Below are 20,374 nucleotides of genomic sequence, written 5' to 3' on the forward strand. Positions count from 1 at the left end.
TAGCACCTCCTCTGACTTCTTAATACTTCAATGGAAACCACTGTGTCTGTCATAAAGCAGAGGAATACAGAGAGGATAAGCCTTGGGAGGAGCAGAAGGAGCAGGCTGGATTCTGCCCTCCCATGTGGTAGGAGTACTTGCCAGAGGGAGGGTGCTATTCCTCCACCAGGATGATCAGGATATAATGAGATGAGGGGAGCAAGCTGGAGAGAGATAACATGGGAAAAGCTGTTCTTTGAAAGGGTTTTTGCACTAAGAAAAACAGAAAGGAGAAAGAACGGGAGAGGGGGCAGTCTGGAAGCCAGTCTGTGCAGAGAGGGTGAGCATGCTGCATACTGAGGAAATGTTCTAGAAGGAAGGGAGTACCAGAGCTGCAGATGGGAGATAAGAGTGGGAGTCTAGTTGGAGAGGCAACAAGGCAGGCATGCAGGTGGGACAGGACCAGCTTTCAAGGGGACCACAGACAGTCCCCACATTGTCATGAAGAGGCAAGGCTGCTAGTGGTGACGAGAATGAGTAGAGCCATTGGAAGTTGCCCATTTCCAGGTATCCCTGCACTTGTGTGCACAGCCCTGTGGCTCTCCCTGCTGCTTACAACTTTAGTTTGGTTTCTGAGGCTGCAGAGGAGACGAGTAGTGAGGAGCTCAGGTGCAGAGATTTCCAGGGCTGCACATGAGATTAGTGGCACATGCTAGAGTCTAAGTGAGACACTTCTGGTTCATCCACTTTATTTCCATTTAAGTACACATGAGAGATCAAAGATCCAAGGTGCACCTCAAAATCAAATAATTATCAAAGATGTGGAAGGCACAGCTAGTCATCTCATAAGATAAATTCCTTAGGCTTATACAATAGACAAGTACTCCAGAGAGAAAAGAATTCCAAAGGATGATTGCCTACTTTATAATTACCAAGAATGCCACCCTGCTCACCAAAGCCTCAATGCCCCTAAAAGCCTTTCAAACTGTAGAGTTCTGAGGCTTTCAAAACACAATTGAAACAAGAACAATTCAAACAAAAGCAAGACTCTTCAGCAATACTTTTCTAAACTTAGAAAATCAAAGCAAAATTGAAAAATAAACCTTCCAAACACAAAGATCAATGAAAAAAAAAGGGGTAGCAGAATTGAGATCATTCATATGGATATGGCTAACTTCAAAGGATCTGTAAATTAGGACCACCTACATGCATTATACAGTTTATAATTAAACTTTTATTAAAGATAAATATCATTATTAACAAATCATAAATACATATACTCCCTCTCCAAATACAGTATCAATCTGTATAACCTCTTCAAAGTACAGGCAAATGACAATTTCAGACACAATTCAATTTCATAGACATTTAATGTTTTCATCCTTTAGGAAATCAAATTTGACCAAAAAGTGTCCTCGGTTTTAGAAGAGTGGCTTCCAGTCACAGAGGGTATTTCTTGCCTTATGTGCTGGGTGAATTGAGGCTGCTCTCCCTCTGATATTTCCCAAAGCAGAATGTAAGAAGGGTTTCACAGCTCTCTGGTCTCACCTCTGTTCTGGACAGAGGGGTAGCACTGGCGATGACATCCAGGGACATGGTGGTGTGAAAAGGGTCTGAGACCCCGTGTGGGTAATGCCCTGAGCATCTGTCTTAGCTTCATTTCTGTTACTGTGATAGACACCCTGACTAAAAGCAGCACTGGGAAGAAAGGTTTCATTGGCTCACAACTCCAGGTGTGGTCTGTTATTGCAGGGAAGTCAAGGCAGGAACTTAAAGCAGAGGAGCACATCCATGGTCCCAACAGAGACAGGAAAACACATGGATAATTGCTTACCCTCAGCTGGCTTCTTCCTCTCACACTGCTCAGGACACCCTGCCTAGGGAACAGTGTCACCCACAGTGGGCTGAGTATTCCTACACCAAAGGACAATAAAGAGATATTTCTCATTAAAACTATCTTCCAGCTTGATTGTAGGTATTTCAAATGAATAGTTATAACCAGTCAGTGCAGCATTTGAACTGTAGGCATCGGAAGCTGTTCCCATGGCCCTTGTTTGGAGGTGGAAAATGCATGATGGAAAACACTCATCATGGCCTGGGAGAGCTTGTGTGTACTCATGAGCTCCATGCCCAGCACCCAAACCCCAAAATGATACACACCAAAACAAAAACAAAAAACAACGACAACAACAAAAAACATTTGGCTGCAGAATCCACTTTTCTACTTATATTTAAAAGGACTATGCCTGGTTATTACAGAATGATGTTTGGGCAGTTTCAATCTTCACCTCCAGAAACAATCTAAGGCCATCTCTGAGGATCTGTCTTTTCCTGACAGTTAGGCTAATAGGCAGGAGACACCTGAAGCAAACTCCCAACGAAGTTTCCCAAGGAATTCTCAGCCAAATGAAAGCACCACACAAACCGTAGAAGTGTGATTGAGAGTTTACTTCTAATTCACCTTTGCCTGTGTTCACGCACAGTTTACATCCTGGAAGCCACAGAGAAATAAAAATAAGCAAAGAGCCCGGGAGGTCATTGTTTGCAGGAGCCTTTGCAAAGATTACTTTTGTTTGCATTTCATTTATTATGTGTGTACATGCACATGTGTGCAGACCCACCATGGGCTTGTGAAACTCAGTTGTCTTCTTTCACCATGTGGGTCTCAAGGACTGAATTGAATTTGCTAGATTAATTTGGTAGCAAACAGCTTAACCCACTGATCCTTCTTACCCAGGCCAGAAGGGACTCCCAGGCTATCATGATGCAGCAGCTTGGTTGGTATCAGACACCTCCTCTGGGAAGTCCTCTCAGGACCTGTGAATAATTACAAGACTCTCCCCCATGCACACCATACCAAGCCAAAGTCCCAGACAGAGAGAAGAGGAAGCATCCCATCTACCAGGAGAGTCCCAGCCTACAGAAGGCTAAGAGGCCAGTCCTACTGTGATGAATATAGGAAATTACTTCTTAATTTTAAAAATGTGGTACGAGAAAGGAAATGCTTCCATATGGAGGGATGGAGAAGACTAGATTCTTAGAGCAACATCTCATCTATTTTTTAAGTGGTGCCCAACAGCTGCCTTATTAAATTCAGCTTGTGAATTATTCAGTCTGCCATGAGGCTGCAGACTCAGTGGGGAAAACAGAGGATGTTTAAATCCTGGCTTTGTTCTTTCAAAACAGCACCCTGAGGCCAGCGATGGACGCTCAAGTGAGACCACTGGTGCAGCTGCAATGGTAAAAGTTATGCTCCCTCAGCAGGGTGGTGGGTGTGTTTCACTTCTGCCTGGAGGCTGGAGGTCAAGAGACCCTCTGGGTGTGCAACTGTGGGCCACTCCTTCAGCTCATGTCCCCACCATAGCACAGCCTCATGAGAAGCTTGCCACTGATTGTGGAAAAGAAAAAGATCAAGGCAACCTCACCCTCTAAAGAGAAGATCAGAGGAATTTGCTATGTCTCATCCCAAGTAAATAAAACTAGTATCCTGTCTGCATGTAGACACCTGGATCTGTGTATATGCATGTTTGAAATGCATATGACTTCATGATAAAGCTAGTCTAAATGGGAGGTTTGTGAGAATTCCACAGAGGGCCCCAGGGCCACGTCAGAGTCAGAGAGAACCATGAAGAAGTAAACCAATACTCTAGCCAACACCCAAGACAGAGGCAGCAGTGTGCAGGCAAAGGGAGATGCTGGTGAGTCCTTGGGTATCACCAGCCCCAGGCTTCTGAGAGAAGTAAGCAAGCAGGAAAGTATGTTAATGGTGTGCTAATGGAGAAGGCTGAGGGCTGGGCCTCCACTGCATCTCAGGTCCTGGGTGAGTCACTGAAACACCTCAGTTGCCTCTGCAGTCAACCATTTTGGCCATAAAATGAAATGCAGTTACATGCATAAAATGCCTGCATCTTCAAAGCAAGAGAAAATCTGAGCAGAGGAGACCACATCTGCTTATGCTCCAATGTACTGTGCATAGACCAAAATAACCTGCGCCTGACCATATTCTCAGCACTGAGAGCTCACTCAGGACTGCTGTCTGGAGACCCTCACCTGGACCTTGCTCATGTGTGTGAATGCAGTGAGCAAACATGGCTAATGAAGGAATGAATAAAGGGAAGGTCTAATGCAGAGTGGTTGGTGCCGGGTCCTGATGTCAGCTCTTCCACCCTCTAAACAATAAAGCCACCATATTGTTACAAGCTTTGGCTTCCCTCTCTGTCAAGAGAAGACCTGGTTTGGTTTTGATGGTGTATGTAGTCCCTAGTACACACCCAGGAACAATCACCCTTTCTCTTTCCCCAGCTCAGATTTTCACATATTCTGAACAAAGGGTCCAGAACTTGGTGCTGTATGATTTTGAAGAATGTCACAGACAGAAGAATTTTCCCCAAGAGTTATGGGAGGGACTCAGAGGAAGACAGGAACAAGTATGGAAATGAGGCCCTGGAGGTAGCTTCCAGTCTCCTCCAATTGGAGGAGTAACAGTTCTGATTTGAGTAAGTTGTCCTGAGTTCAGATGAGAGCATATTGCAATGTTTACAGTCACACAGTCACATGAAGTCTTGGATCCAAGCATATAGTAAAATCTAGTAAAGTAAAAGGCAGGGGGAATCAATAATTCCCATGATACAAAGCAAGATTATGTGTCTGGTGACATTGGCCAAATGGCCATGAACCCCTGTTTTTACCCAGATCTGAAAACCTTCAGGGATAAATTACAAACCAAAACACTTAGCATATCTATAACCATGTGATAAATGCAGTGTGAAGAGCCAGGTTCAGAAAGGATCACAGATGCAGGGAGAACCCTTTGACTGATGGTGTGGGAAAATTGTCTAAATTCTGTCAATTATATTTTAAGTAAATGTTGATTGGCCAGTAGCCAGACAGGAAGAATAGGTGGAACAACCAGACAGGAAGTAGAGGTGAGTCAATGAGAACAAGAGAATTCTGGGAAGAGGGAAGCCCATTCCTCTGCAGTCCTGAGCCCACTATAGAAGAAGCAGGATGTGACTACCTCACTGAAAAAGGTACCGAGCAATGTGGTTAACTCAGACAAGAATAATGAGCTAATATAAGTTACAAGAGCTAAAAAGAAGTCTGAGCTAATGTGCCAATCAGTTTATAACTAATGTAGACTTCTGTGTAATTTCTTTGGGACTTAACAACTGTGGGAACCGGGCAGGACAGAAAATCCCGACAACAGACTGGGCCTACATCCATGATCTGCATTCCAGGAGCTTGGACCAGTCCAGGGTCCAGCAAAGTTCCTGGACACCAATACAGGCCATGTCTGTGCCTGGCTGCCCCTGAGTTTGAACTTAGAGGTCTGAAGTGCTCCAGAGCTGCAACTGATCACCATCAATCCATCAAGATATCCGTAGCAGAGACAAGGTGTCCCAAAAGGCTCAGAGGAGACATCATCCTCAGTAGGATTTCAGCAGTGTGATCAGCCTATATAGAAAGACTCACCAATGGCTTCTCAGGTTGATTCATATGGTCATATAACCCAGTTTCCTTCTAGCATGGAGGTGAGCTAGTGTCTGCAGGCATGCATGTCTTATGTTGAAGATGCATCGAGTATGCAGTGCCTAACAGACTCACTGCCTAGCTACATCATTCAAGTGAGGGGAGAGGGCTGAGAAAGCTGGTTCATCCCAGACTTAGCATTTAAAAAGAAGTAGGATTTGGAATTGAGGGGCAGGGGACACCAGAAATAGCCTGAAGGATGCTGGTTTTCTTTAAGACACCCCAATCCAAAGCTTCTTCCACCACTGCCCTCTGGCAAAGAATAGGACATTCAGTTGTGGCCACCAACTGAATTCTCATTCCTGCTCCGTCTGCAGATTGGGAGTCTTTGGACAAGTAAGTGACCATGGCTACTGGCTCCTAACCTGTAAAATGGGAATGATCACATCCATGGCTTCATATATATATACTGAGCCCTGATATGAGCAGATGAAGGCATGTCTCAAACATTGAGAACATAGTGCAAAAGCCTGATAGATGAGATCTGTTATTGCTCTGGGTGCCAAGTGGGAACGAGTCTTGACCTGTATGTGTATATATCCACTCTAGTACATACAGGGCATTGAGTACAGCACTCTTTGCCTTCCTCCTTCTCTCTCTACCCCTGACAGTTCCCAGCAAGGCCATCCCAGACCTTCACAAAGTATCGTCAAAGGTTATTGGAAGTTTGCACTGTGGATACCATCAACATTAAGAAGGGCAATACTTTTTCGGAGAGTTCTCCAGTATCTGCCAGTAAATGAGTAAGTACCGGGGTGTCACAGAGTGGCAGGTCACAATTTTACGAAAGCGGCACACAGAGAAGTATAAGCCTCCTGGAAAAAAAGTTGGTTTGGTGTGGAGTTCCTCAGGCTGTATCTTCAGCTTGGCCAGGCAGAGCCCCACAAACACATCCTCCAGCTTGAGGAATGGGACACTCTCTGAGACACTGTATACTTTACTGGCCACATCACTAGAAAAGACATAACCCGTACCAGAACAAAAAGGTGGGTACCTGTCCCAGGGATATTCAAATTTACTCACAAACCACTTGCTGAATGTCTCCCTGAAGGGGCGGTTATTGGATATTATGTAACCCGTGAAGAACCTGGAGGTTTTGTTTTTTTTTAGCAGCAGGTCAGTCAGATAACCAACATTCACAAAGACGTCTGAGTCTGTTTTCATCACAAAAGCTGCCTGAGGACAAAAGTGGTGGACCCATTCCATGCCCATCATGGTCTTCAGGGTCAAGTTGTAATAGTCATCCTTGAAATCCTTCTGGATGATGTCACGGTGCTGCTTGCCCTCCTGGGCTGTGGCATTCATCTCATTGATGCTGTCTGAGGCCCCCAAGAGGAAGAGGGTCTTCACACGCCGCCCCCGCACCTCTGTTTCTCTACCCCACGTCTTGCGGATGGCCATGCGAGCAGCCAGCTGCTTGTGGGACGAAGTCACCAGCAGCACAAGGAAAGGGGGCTTCTGCTTGCAGTCAATATCTGGGAGCTGGAGGAACTTCGCGTGACCTTTCTTGAGAACAAATGGCTGTGTCTTGAAAGGCTCCATGCTGAAGTACAAGCAAAGAACGCCCATCATCAGAATGAAAGCATAAACAAGCCTCACCTTCTTGAAGTCCATCTGAAAGAACAAAGACAAACTGCCAACTTCCCAAGAGAGAGAGTGGAGTAACAGATATGCAAACACAAGGAGATCAGAGAGCTCTGTTCTGATGTTCCAAACCTAGCACCAGGGCCAGAATTTATACTTTATAAGGTACTAACAGAGAAGTATTTGAAAGTTCCCTAGACAGGGCTAGAAAAACCACTCAGTGGTTAGGAGCACTTCCTGTCAGCAACCACCTGTATCTGTTGGTCCAGTGGATCGGATGCCCTCTTCTGGCCTCTGTGGGTAATGCACACATGTGGTGCACAGACAAACATGCAGACACAATTTTCATATTTGCAAACTAAAAACTTTTAAATTTTACCCAATATGTACCAAAGGACAAATAGATGCTTATGGAAATGGAACTGTGAATTTGTGCAAACAATACACATTATATATGCATACTGCATTATACCAAACCACACATATATACAATTTCAAAATTAAATTTTAAAAAATGTGAGTTGATATGCCAGGCAGGTGAGGTAGATGAAGAGATCCACAGTATAGAAAACTCTGGAGGGGCTTGAAGGATGGTTCTGAGGTTAAGAGCATTAGTTGCTCTTCCAGAGATCCCAATTTCAGTTCCCAGCAACCACATGGTGGCTTACAACCATCTAGAATGAGACTGATGCCCTCCTCTGGCATTCAGGCATCCATACAGAGCACTCATACAGAAAATGCAAAAAAGAAAAACAAAAAAAAGAATTATCTTGATTCTTTCAGCACACAGAATTGGAGGCCATGCCACAACAGTGAAGCACACAAGACAATCCGCCATGTTGTCCCATGTACCACGCTGACAGCCTTGTGATTCTAGATGTTTGTCCCAGCTCTGGAAACTGGCATCCCTTCACTGATAGGATATTCAAACTCCTTGTCCATCAGTAGATGAAACGAGATCTTCCAAAAGATCCTCAGCTCTGAGATCTGGTGACTCCATGACAAAGAATATCACAATGCAGCAAGACAGTCTGTAGGTCTAAAACCTGTGCTTTCTGCATGCAAGCACAGACCTGGCCAGAGACTTCTCTGTGCAAATTAAGCATGCTCAAAAAAGCAACTCTTAACACGTTGAGTTCCTGGCAGGCTCATGTGTTTGAACTCTTGGTCAGCTGCTGACAGTGCTGTTGGAAAAGGTTGTAGAACCTTTTATGAGATGGGGCTGAGCTACAAGAAATGAGTCCTGGGGGATGAGTGTTGAGTTTATGACACTGCCCACTTCTTGTCCTCTCTCTGTTTCCTGGTCCACAGGATATGAGCAATAACCTCACACCCTGCTTTCACAGCTACAAGCTGCTCCCAGTGGTGTATATATATTCCTGCTGCAAAGGAGAATCACCTCAAGTCAGGATCCAAAGTAAACTCCCCCAACCCTGTAAGTCATTTCTCTTTATGTATTTGGTCATAACAATGAGAAAAGTAATGAACACAAAAGCACCTCTGTTTTTCTGATTTGCACAATTATCTTGAAACTAGAAACCTGGAATATGGTAAGTTTGAGATATCCTGTGTTAGTGTTGTAGCACTGAGAAAAAAAGACACTCACTTTTGCTGAGCAAGAACTTAGCTCCCTCCAGAGGGCTAAGTCACAGGGTAGAAGCCACAATGAAATAAATTCTTGTGAAGAGCAGTTGGTAACCAATGTTCCACCCTACCTTCTGAGACAATCTTCTGGACTTGGTTTGTCTTCCAAAAATGAAACTTGTGTCTTTCAGGAATAACTAGGAGAGAAAATAATAGCATTCAAATTGTTTTCATTTTGCTTCATGTTTTGCCCTCTCCTTGTGCGACCTTGAGCAAGTGTGTGAGCTGCATTGGTGGACTCAGTTTTGTGACTTCTAACATGGGTGCAACTGAGGCACAGCATCAACAATATGACTCACCTACCTGCAACAACAAACAAATATCTAAGAATCCTCTGTGGTCTCACAGACGAAGATAGGCCCTGTGGTGGTTTGAGGGAGAATGGCCTCTGTGGGCCTATAGGATTGATGACTTTGTCATCAGTGAGTGGAAGCTTTTGGGAAGGATTGGGAGTGTGGCCTTGGTGGAGAAGTTGTGTCACTGGATGTGGGCTTTGAGGTTTGAAAAACCCACACCATTACAACTGTGCTCTATTTCCTCATTATGACTGTGGAACAAGGTCTGAACTCTAAGCTGTTCCTTCCATTCATGTCTTTGTTGTCATCATGGATGCTAACCCTTTGACTCTATAAGCACAACTGAATGTTTTTATGACATCCTTTGCTCATGGTGTTTTATCATAATAAAGTAAAAGTAATTAACATGGGAGTTGGTACCAGGGAGTGGGATAGAGCTTGACAGACCTAATCTTGTTGTATTTTGGAGGAATGTAGAATACAGCGGGGCTTTGGATGAGGAAAACAGTTGAACGTTGATTGCTGAGCTTAATGGGCCATCCTAGTAGGAGTGTGGCAGTAGTGCTGTGGACCATGAGGGTCCACCTCAAGAGATTTCAGAGAGGGACAAGATTAGTAGCAAGGATATCGAGACCATTTGTGTAATAATTTGATAAGGAATGTGACTGCCTTCTGCCCTTGTACCAATAACCTGCCTGAGGCTAAACTGAAGAGTAAGGGATTATGTTCTGTGGTAGTTTGATTGCAATTGACCCCCCATAAGTTTATAAAAAGTAGGTGTGGCCTTGTTGGAGGTCATGTTGTCTCTTCACAGCAATAGAAACACTAGAACAATTTCTCTGGCAGAGCAATTTCAAGACAGGCGGATACTGACTTTCTCATGTGATAACTAGTGATATCTTTATGTAAATATACAATAAAAAGAGCAGGTAGGATAACGATTAATACAAAATGTTTGAGGAGAAAAGGGGCACCAGAGGAATTTAATGTTGGAACCCAGGCTTGTGCTGAATGAGACAAGGAGATAAAGAAAGGCCTGATCCAACTAGAATAAAGAGAGGGTGTCCTCAGGGCAAGACCCAACCCAGCGAAACACCCAACTTGTAAGAAGAAAGGTCTAAACAATTTTTTATTCCTAAAAAGCAACAGTAAAGGAAAAGTCTTGCAATCATGATTCAAGGAGGCATCCAGACTTGAAACTGTTATCCACAAGGTTCTTGGATAAGCGGTTGTGGAGCCTTCTTTGGTAAAGGAGGACTGAGGAGCCCAGGTAGTAGTATATGGTAAGAAAGACACTTCTAATGCTATAAACCTTGAGAGGCCATTGCATGAAACTGTGAAACTGAAGCCTGGGTTGCATGGAGTCACTCAGGTGTTAGACTTACTGGAGCCATGGATGTTTGCCAACGAGAACTGCACAGAGGAGTGGAGCACAAGAGGGATGTGTGGTGTGGGGAGCAAAGCTGGGAGGGAGGGGCTAGCTAAGCCCAGTGATGCTGGGTATGGAGCTACAGTATTTGTAAAATGTCTCTAACCAAAATAACTCTAACCAAACAAGTAGAAGACCTGTATGACAAGAACTTTAAGTCTTTGAAGAAAGAAATGGAAGAAGATATCAGAAAGTGGACAGATCTTCTATGCTCTTGGGTAGGTAGAATTAAAATAGTATAAATGTCAATCTTACCAGATGCAATCTACGTATTCAATGCCATGCCCCTTAAAAGACCAGGAAAATTCTTCACAGACCTTGAGAGAACAATATTCGACTTCATATGGAAAAGAAAAAAGCCAGGATAGCCAAAACAATCGTGTACAAAAAAGGAACTTCTGGAGGCATCACAATCCCTGTCTTCAAACAGTACTACAAAGCTACAGTACTGAAAACACCCTGGTATTGGCATAAAAACAAGCAGCAGAACCAATGGAACCAAGCTGAAGATGTGGATATCAAACCACACACTTAAGAATCCCTGATTTCTGACAAAGCAACAAAAAATATAAAATGAAAAAAAGAGAGCATATTGAATCAATGGTGCTGACATAACTGGAAATCAACATGTAGAAGAAAGAAAATAGATCCATATCTATCACCATGCACAAAAATCAAGTCCAAATGGATCAAAGATCTCAACATAAAGACAGCCACATTGAACCCCATAGAAGAGAAAATGGGAAGTACACTTGAACACATTGGCATAGGAGGCCACTTCCTAAAGGTAACCCCAGTAGCATGGTCACTGCAAAAAAAAAATTAATAAATGGGACCTCCTGAAACTGAGAGGCTTTTGTAAGGCACAGGACACAGTCAACAAGACTACACAGCACCCTATAGAATGGGAAAATGTCTTCACCAACCCCTCATCAGACAGAAGGTTGATCTCCAAAATATAAAAAAGAACTCAATGAATTGGTCATCAAAAGAACAAATACTCTAAAAGAAAAAAATGGAGAACATACCTAAACAGAGAACTCACAATAGAAGAATCTGAAATGACTAAAAAGATACTTAAGAAAATTCTCAACATCCTTAGCCCTCAGAGAAATGCAAATAAAAACAACTCTGATATTTCATCATACACCAGTAAGAATGGCCAAGATCAAAAACTGTGATGACAACTTGTGCTGGAGTGGATATGGAGTAAAGGGACCACTCCTCTATTGCTGGTGGGAGTGCAAACTGGTCCAGCCCCTTTGGATATCTGTATGGCAATTTCTCAGAAAATTAGGAAACAACATACCTCAAGACCCAGTAATACCACTTTTGGTATATAGGCAAAGGATGCTCAATTGTACCACAAGGACATGTGCTCAACTATGTTCTTAGAAGCATTGTTTGTCTTAACCAGAACCTGGAAACAACCTAAATGTCCTTTGACTGAAGAAAGGATAAGGAAAATGTGGTACATTTATACTTTGGAGTACTACACAGCAGAAAAAAGAACAGGGACATCTCAAAATTTACATGCAAACAGATGGATCTTGAAAACATAATTTTGAGTGAGGTAACCCAGAGCCAGAAAGACAAATGTCCTATGTGCTCATTCAGAAGTAAGTTTTATAAATAAAGCAAAGAAATACCAGCCTACAATTCACAAATCCAGAGAACTTAGACAACAAAGAGGTCACTGAAAGAGACATGCATGAAACTAATCTACATGGGATGTAGAAAAAGACAAGATCTTCTGAGAAAATTGAGAGTATGGGTATCATGGAAGAGGGTAGAAGGGAAAGGGGATGAAGGGAGGGGAATAGAGAAAAATATATAGCCCAATAAAAGCAATAATAAAAATAATATTATATTTGATAAAGAAAACTGTGTCCAAAGTTACACTCTCAGTACTCCCATGTGCAAAGTAGGTATCTGTGCCATGAGTTGAAAGGGGTACCTCTCTCTCAGTATGTGTACTTGGGGAGACACTGGAACCATCAGGAAACAGATTAGGACAGCATTTTTCTGGAAGGGCACCATGTACACCCAGATTGCAGCTCCAAGGTTTTGGTAGACAGGAACAGTTGGTCACTGTGTTTGGAGTCAACCAAATATGGGAGCTATGGTATAAATGAGTGACTAAGCTTGGGGCTGTGGAACAACCTTTATACACTGTAAACATGTACTACTATCATTGTTAATAAAAGCTGATCAGCTGATAGTTAAACAGGAGGTATAGGCAGGACAGCCAGACTAAGAGGATGCTGGGAGAAAGAAGGGCAGAGTTAGGAGTTGCCAAGAGATGCAAAGAGAAGCAAGATGGGTGTGCTATACTCAGAAACGGTATTAAGCCATGGTGGAATAAAATAGATAAGAAATATGGGTTAATTTAAATGTAAGAGTTAATTAGTAATAAGCTTAAGTTACTGGTCAAGCATTTCTAATTAATAAAAGCCTCAGTGTGCATACTTGGGAACTGCTGGTGGAAGAGAGTCATCCATCTACACCTTAGGTCACTTAATCTTAAAGCTGTGGAATCTGAGAAGATCCATTCTTCTGAGTGTAGCAGAGAGGACAAAGAAGGTAGTGACTAAGGGCAGTGCACAAGGAATGAACTCTTGGGTCACCCACAGCTTGAAGCCAGAGAAGAGCAATGGATCCCCCAGTAAATCCCATCCCAGTACTACCAGGCAAGAATGAGCCAGCCCTTCTCAAAGAAAGACAGTTCCATAATTTGCCAGGAAGGCAAGCCTCAAGCTTCACATTGTTCTCCTCTTAAAAATGAAAAACCTCCCTCCTTCTGCTCCTCTATCTCCATCCATCCCCAGATGAAGGTTCTATGGTGATATGCAAGATATTCATCAGTGTGGCTATGGGACAAGGCCAGTTCAGGCACCCTCTCCTCTGCTGCCCAAGGAACAATCTGAGGACCTCTCCTTGGACCTGGAAACCCCTCTAGAGTCAAGTCTCTTGCAAACCCTAATGAGCAAGGAATTCAGGACCACGAGGGGTGCGTCCACCCACTGAGACGGTGGGATTGCTCTAATGGGATCTCACCAAGGCCAGCTGGTGACTTGGGACTGATGGAGCATGTGATCAAACTGGACACTCTGAATGTGGCTGGCAATGAAGGCTGACTGAGAAGCCAAGAACAATGGCACTGGGCTTTAATTCTACTGCATGGACTTACTTTGTGGGAGCCTGGTTTGTTTGGATGCTCACCTTTATAGACCTGGATGGAGGGGGGAGGACCTTGGTCTTCCCACGGGGCAGGGAACCCTGACTGCTCTTAGGACTGGAGAGGGAGAGGGAAGGGTGGAGGGGGAGGGAAAAGGGAAGTGGAGAGGAGGTGGAAATTTTTATTAAATAAATAAATAATGAAAAAATGAAAGACCTCCACCAAAATTATATAAGCTATGGAAACCATGTGCTGAGGAAAAGTGTCTCCAAGAGTGAGATGGGGCGGACATTCTTCATTGCTTCCCACCAGTCATGGAACAGGAGGGCATGGTGAAGTCTTTGGCAATACCCAGACCCAAATGGGGCCATTAGCTCAAAGTTCCTAGCTGAAATCCAATTCATTGCCCATTGGGTGAGGGCTGGGAAGAGTAACCCACACAGCTCCTGCAATGTGCTGACTAATTTATGTCAGCTTGACTGGGCATGGAGTACTCTCAGACACTTGGTTAAATATTATGTTGGATGTGTCTGAGATGGTGTTTGGGAACAAAAATAGCATTTGAATGGGTGGACCTGCCCCATGGAGGTGAGCCTCCTGTACTCAGCTGAGGACTGGTCTGGTCAAAAGGACTGCTTCACTGAGATGACTGTCATTCCCTGTGTTCCTGTGAAACACCTTCCTTTGTGGTTATGCCTTAAATACAATTTTATATTTATGATAGTGACCGTTACAGAGGAAATGAAAAATTCTTTTAAAGAAATGGAGAAAAAGACAAACAAAAACTTGGAAGAAATCAATAAATCTCTTAAAGCCAAGAAAAAAACAATCAAACATAAGAAGCAAAGCAAACAGTTCAAGGCTTAAAAATTGAAATAGAGTCAATAAAGAAAACATAAACCAAGGAGATTCTGGAAATAGAAACTCTAGGTAAATGAACAGAAACTATAGATGCAAGCATAGCTAACAGATTACAAGAGATGGAAGAGAGAATCTCAGGAGTTGAAGATACAATAGAGGAAATAGATTCATCAGTCAAAGAAAATGTTAAATCCATCATATCCTTAAGACAAATCATCCAGGAAATCTGGGACACTATGAAAAGACCAAAAATAAGAATAAAAGGGATAGAAGAAGGAGAAAAGACTCCAGATCATAGACACATAAAATGTATTCAATAAAATCATAGAAGAAAACTTTCCCAACCTAAAGAAGGATGTGCCTATGAGGGTACAAGGAGCTTACAGAACAGTAATTAGACTGGACAAAAAAGTCCCCTTGCCACCTAATAATCAAAACACTAAACATACAGAATAAAGAAAGAATATTAAGAGCTGCAAAGGAAAAATGCCAAATAACATATAAAGGCAGACCCATTAGAATTACACCTGACTTCTCAATGGAAACTCTAACAGCCAGATGGTCCTGGATAGATGTGCTGCAGACACTAAGAGACCACAGATCCAAGTCCTGAATACTATACCTAGTAATGCTTTCAATCACCATAGATAGAGAAAACAAGATATTAAATAACAAAACCAGATTTAAACAATACCTATCCACAAATCCAACCCTACAGAAAATACTAGAAGAAAAAGTCCAACCCAAGAAAGATAGCTGCACCCACAAAACACAAGAAACAGATAACCTCACACCAATAAACTTAAAGAAGGGAAACACAAAAACACTACACCAAAATGTTGGAGGAAGGGCTGCTTGTTTTTCCCAGTCGCCCAGCTAGTTTAGACCTGAAATAATCACACAAAAACTACATTAATTAAATCACTGCTTGGTCCACTTGCTCTAGTTTCTTTTAGGCTAACTCTTGTATATAATTTAGCCCATTTCGTGGTGTATATCACCATGAGGTCATGGTCTACCTGCAAAGTTTCAGCACATTTATCTCTGGCAACAGATTCCATGACATCTCTCTGACTCTGTCCTTCTTTTTCCCAGCATTCAGTTTAGTCTTCCCTGATTATCTAAATTCTGTCCTATCAACAGGCCAAGGCAATTTCTTTATTCATTGACCAATAAAAACAACACATAGACAGAAGGACCTCCCACATCACCAAAAAAAAAAACCCAGGAATAAACAATCACTGGTCATTAATATCTCTTAATATGAATGGGTTCAACTCACCTATAAAAAGATACAAGTTAACAGAATGGATACAAGATGAGGATTCATCCTTCTGCTGCATAAAAGAAACACATCTCAACCTCAAAGACAGACATTACCTCAGAGTAAAGGGTTGGGTAAAGATTTTTTTAATCAAATAGTCCTAAGAAATAAGCAGGTGTAGCTATCCTAGTATCTAAAAATATAAACTTTAAACTAAAATCAATCAAAAGAGATGGATAAGGACTGTTCATACTCATCACAAGAAAAATTCATAAAGATAAAGTTTCAGTTCTGAACATTTATGCCCAAGTACAAGAGTACCAATATATATAAAAGAAACACTACTAAAGGTTAAATCACACATCAAAGCACACACACTAATGGGGGAGACTTTAACACCCCATTCTCCCCAATGGACAGGTCAACCAGAAAGAAACTTAACAGAAAAATAAGAGAACTAACACATGTCATGATGCAAATGGACTTAATATACACCTAAAGAACATTTCACCCAAACACATAAGAATATATCTTCTCCTCATCACTTCATGGAACCTTATTTAAAATTGATCACATCCTTGGTCACAAAGCAAACATCAACAGATACAAAAATAATTGGAATCATCCCTTATACCTTATTGAATCACCATGGCTTAAAGTTAGACTCAACAACAACACTAATTGCAGAAAGCCTACAAATTCATGGGAATTAAACAACTTTCAACTGAATCACCCCTGGGTCAAGGAAGAAATTAAGAAGGGAATTAAAAACTTCCTAGATTTTACCAAAAATGAATATATAGCATACCCAAACCTATGGGACAGTAGGAAAGCAGTGCTAAGAGGAAAGTTCATAGCACCAAGTGCCTACATGAAGAAAGTGGAGAAATCTCATACTAGTGACTTAATAGCACACTTGAAAGCTCTAGAACAACAACAACAACAACAACAACAACTGATAGGGAAGTTCAGTTATTGTTTTTAGAAAATTGTATTGGTGTTGATTTTTGTATATTGATATATTGAATATTGTATGTGAGTAAGCTTCTACCTCTATTTGTATTGATATATATACATATATTTACATTCCTACCACTGATTAAGATATTTATGTAATGATATACACTGTTTACATTTGGAGGTCATTGTCCTCACTCATTGCACAGTTGTTCATTCTCTTAATCTTCAGGTTAGATAGATAAAAATCAATAGTCATATATGTTTATTATATTTATGTTTAGGCTAATCAGGTTATTTAGATGCATACTTAGTATAGATAGTATAATCTTCAACCTCTTCGAAGAGCTGTGGAAAAGGGCCTTTAATCTAACTCATGGTTCTATAGTAGTGAGACACAATCGCTCCTGGCATCACCACTCTACTCCCGAGAGAACGTTGAGCACCAAAGACACTCCACATGGAGCTTGTCTTCTTCCTGGCAGAACTGGCCTTTGTGCAAAAAGCTCATACCTCGACCACTGACAAAATTACAAAATATCCATTAATGGATAAAAGCAGGATTGTCTTATCTTGCCAAGACAGGGTGAGAGAGTCCTAAAAAGTTTCTTGCCTTTGAAAAATGGCATGTCAGTTACATCAGGCCTTAGCCAAAGTTGGTTGACTCAACATTGCATACAAGACTTTGGATGATTGCCCAGGTATTCAGTTGTCTCTTCCATTTGTTGCACATTTTGGAAGTTTCCCGCTTGTACTTCCGGGTTGCTTGAGTAAAATTATTTCCCTTCTCAGATCTTTGATGGAGTTAAAGATTAGATAGTTGTAGTTACCATCTACATTATTTAGACTCCCTGAAATAGAATGTTTAGTAAAACTTTTGTTATATGTTTCTTGCTAAATATTGTTTATTGTTTGTAACTTTATATTTATTATTTGCTTCTATTGTATATAGTTGCATTTGGTTTGGTTCTGTCTTATTTTAGAAAAAAGGGGAGATGATAGGGGAGTTCAGCCAATCACATTCTGTTCGTGGAGTGTGTCGCCCTTAGGCTAAAGTTTACCTATAAACCTGGAGAGTGCGCTTCCACTAGCTCTCTTGCCTGGCTCCTGCGTCCTGATGGATTGTTTGGATTCTGGTGTAAGATGGTGTAAGTCTTACTTCTGTTTATTAAAGCTGTATATTTTGTATTAAGATAATCTGGGGACTTTTCATTACCGATCACCCTGCGGCATCAAACAACAAAGAAGACTCACCCAGGGGAGTAGACAACAGGGAATATTCAAACTGAGGGTTGTAATCAATAAAATAGAAACAACAAAAACAATATGAAGAATCAATGAAACAAAGAATTGATTCTTTGAGAAAATCCACAAGATAGACAAACCCTTATTCAAACTAACCAAAGGGCAGAGAGAGAATACCCATATAAACAAAATCAAAAATGAAAAGGGGGACATAACAACAGATGCTGAGGAAATCCAGAGAATCATTGTGTCATACTTTGAAAACCTGTACTCTGCAAAATAGGAAAATCTAAAAAAAAATGAACAATTTTCTGGATAGGTACCAAATACCCAAGCCAAACCAAGCCACATAAACAATTTAAATAGACCTATAAACCCTAAGGAAATACAAACAGTCTTAAAAAGCCTCACAACCAAAAAAGGTCCAGGGCTGGAAGACTTCAGTGTAGAATTCTACCAGAGCATCAAAGAAGAGATAATATGTATACTCCCCAAATCGTCACACACAATATAAGCAGAAAAAAAGATTGCCAACTGCTTTTTACAAGGCTACAGTTACCCTGATACTCAAACCACACAAAAACTCATTTAAAAAAGTGAATTACGGACTAATCTCGTTAATGAACATTGATGCAAAAATAATAAAATCCTGGCAAACTGAATCAAAGAACACATCAGAAAAATCATCCACCAGGTGGTATGGGAGTTCCTTCTGTTTGTGTGTTGATTTTATTGGTTAATGAATAAAGAACTAGCTTGGACTAAAGCATGGGAAGAGGAAGGCAGAGTAGGGATACACCACGGAGCTGCTACCAGACATAGACGTGCTGAAACTTTGTTGGTAGGCAACAACCTTGTGGTGATGCACAGATTAATGATGATGGGTTAAATAAAGATGTTAGAGTTAGTCAATAACAAGCAAGAGCTAATGGGCCAAGCAGTGGTTTAATTAATATCATTTCTGTGTGATTATTTTGGATCTAAGCTAGCTGGTTGGCCAGAACGAACATGTGACCTTTCCTGATCCAACAACCAGAACCAAATAGACATCATCCCAGAGATGCAGGGATGATTCAACATATGAAAATCTGTCAATGTAATCCAACATATAAATAAACTGAAAGGAAAATAACTATATGATCATTTCACTAGATGGTGAAAAAATTTTGACAAAACCCAACATCCCTTCATGATAAAGGTCTTGGAGAGATCAGGGATACAAGAAATGTATCTAAACATAGTAAAAGCATTATACAGCAAGCCAACAACCAACACAAAATTAAAAGGAGAGAATCCTAAAGTAGTTTTTCACTCTCTATATATCTATTCAATAGAGTTCTCAATGTTATAGCTAGAGAAATAAAACAACAAAAGAAGATCAAGGGGGTACAAATTGGAAAGTAAGAAGTCAAATTTTTGCTATTTGCAGATGATATGATAGTATATATAAGTGTAATGGGCCAGGCAGTGATTTAATTAATACTAATGCTGTGTGGTTATTTCAGGTGTAAGCTAGCCAGGTGGCTGGAACAAAACAGGCCTTCTCTCCATCAACAGAGTGGCACTCACAACTGATACACAGCTTCAAAACTGTGGCAGGATACAAGGTCAACACACACAAAAAAAAAATCAGTAGCCCTCTTATAGACAAATTATTAAAGGTCTGAGAATAAAATCAGAGAAGCATCACTCTTTACAATAGCCACAAATAACATAGAATATCTTGGGGTAACATTAACCAAGAAGTGAAAGACTTGTACAAAAAGAACTTTAAGTCTTTGAAAAAAGAAACTGAAAAAGATATCAGAACACGGAAAGATCTCCCTTGCTCTTGGATAGGTAGGATCAACATAATAAAAATGGCAATTATACCAAAGCAATCTACATATTATTCAATCCCCATTAAAATCCCAACACAATTTCTCAAAGACCTTGAAAGAAAAATATTTAGCTTCATATGGAAAAACGAAAAACAATAGCCAAAACAATGCTGTACAAGAAAGGAACTTTCTGACCTGTTAGAAAAACTCTTCCGCCTACAAGACTTCTCCAGCTTCATCCTCTGCTGACAAGCTTTAAGAACTGGACTCTGAGGAACACTGTTCAAAAGGTCCAGATCTACTTTCACAGCACTTGAAAAAGGGAAAACTGGGAGCCCAGCAGGAATACACTGATACCTAAAACAGCTGCTGTCAGGAAATACAGCAGAAAGACAGATAAGTGAACTCCCACACAGCCGTGAAATACAAACAACATATGTGCCCTATGCTAACACAACAGACACTGTGCTGTAAAAAGGAACTACACAAGAATGGACACATTTATACGAAGCAGGAAAAACCTTTCCATGGTAGAGGAAGACAGAGCAGTGATTATGTTTGGTGAGCGATTATTTACTGGGAGGGCCA

The 20,374-nt window shown here is 41.3% G+C and overlaps 2 protein-coding genes across 4 annotated transcripts in view; both read right to left on the reverse strand.

The window, feature by feature from the left end:
- Window positions 1-20,374, reverse strand: part of LOC125392825 (beta-1,3-galactosyltransferase 5) — a 580,132-nt gene that overhangs the window by 386,054 nt on the left and 173,704 nt on the right. The gene's annotated exons all lie outside the window — the stretch shown is intronic.
- LOC125392992 (beta-1,3-galactosyltransferase 5-like) lies at window positions 712-20,151 on the reverse strand. Of its 3 annotated transcripts, none has more exons than XM_085685838.2 (3): window positions 19,982-20,151; window positions 8,808-8,873; window positions 712-7,051 (listed from the first exon to the last, which is right to left on the reverse strand). In XM_085685838.2, exon 3 carries the CDS (start codon window positions 7,048-7,050, stop codon window positions 6,199-6,201), a length of 852 nt encoding a protein of 283 aa, XP_085541964.2. In that variant the 5' UTR covers window position 7,051; window positions 8,808-8,873; window positions 19,982-20,151; the 3' UTR covers window positions 712-6,198. The 3 variants fall into 3 exon arrangements, with proteins under 3 accessions (XP_085541964.2, XP_085541962.2, XP_085541965.2); XM_085685836.2 differs by having other exon boundaries at window positions 712-7,122; XM_085685839.2 differs by lacking the exons at window positions 8,808-8,873; window positions 19,982-20,151 and adding an exon at window positions 8,699-8,801.

Source organism: Myodes glareolus, chromosome 2 (assembly GCF_982192425.1).
Source record: "Myodes glareolus chromosome 2, mMyoGla1.1, whole genome shotgun sequence".
Lineage (NCBI taxonomy): Eukaryota > Metazoa > Chordata > Mammalia > Rodentia > Cricetidae > Myodes > Myodes glareolus.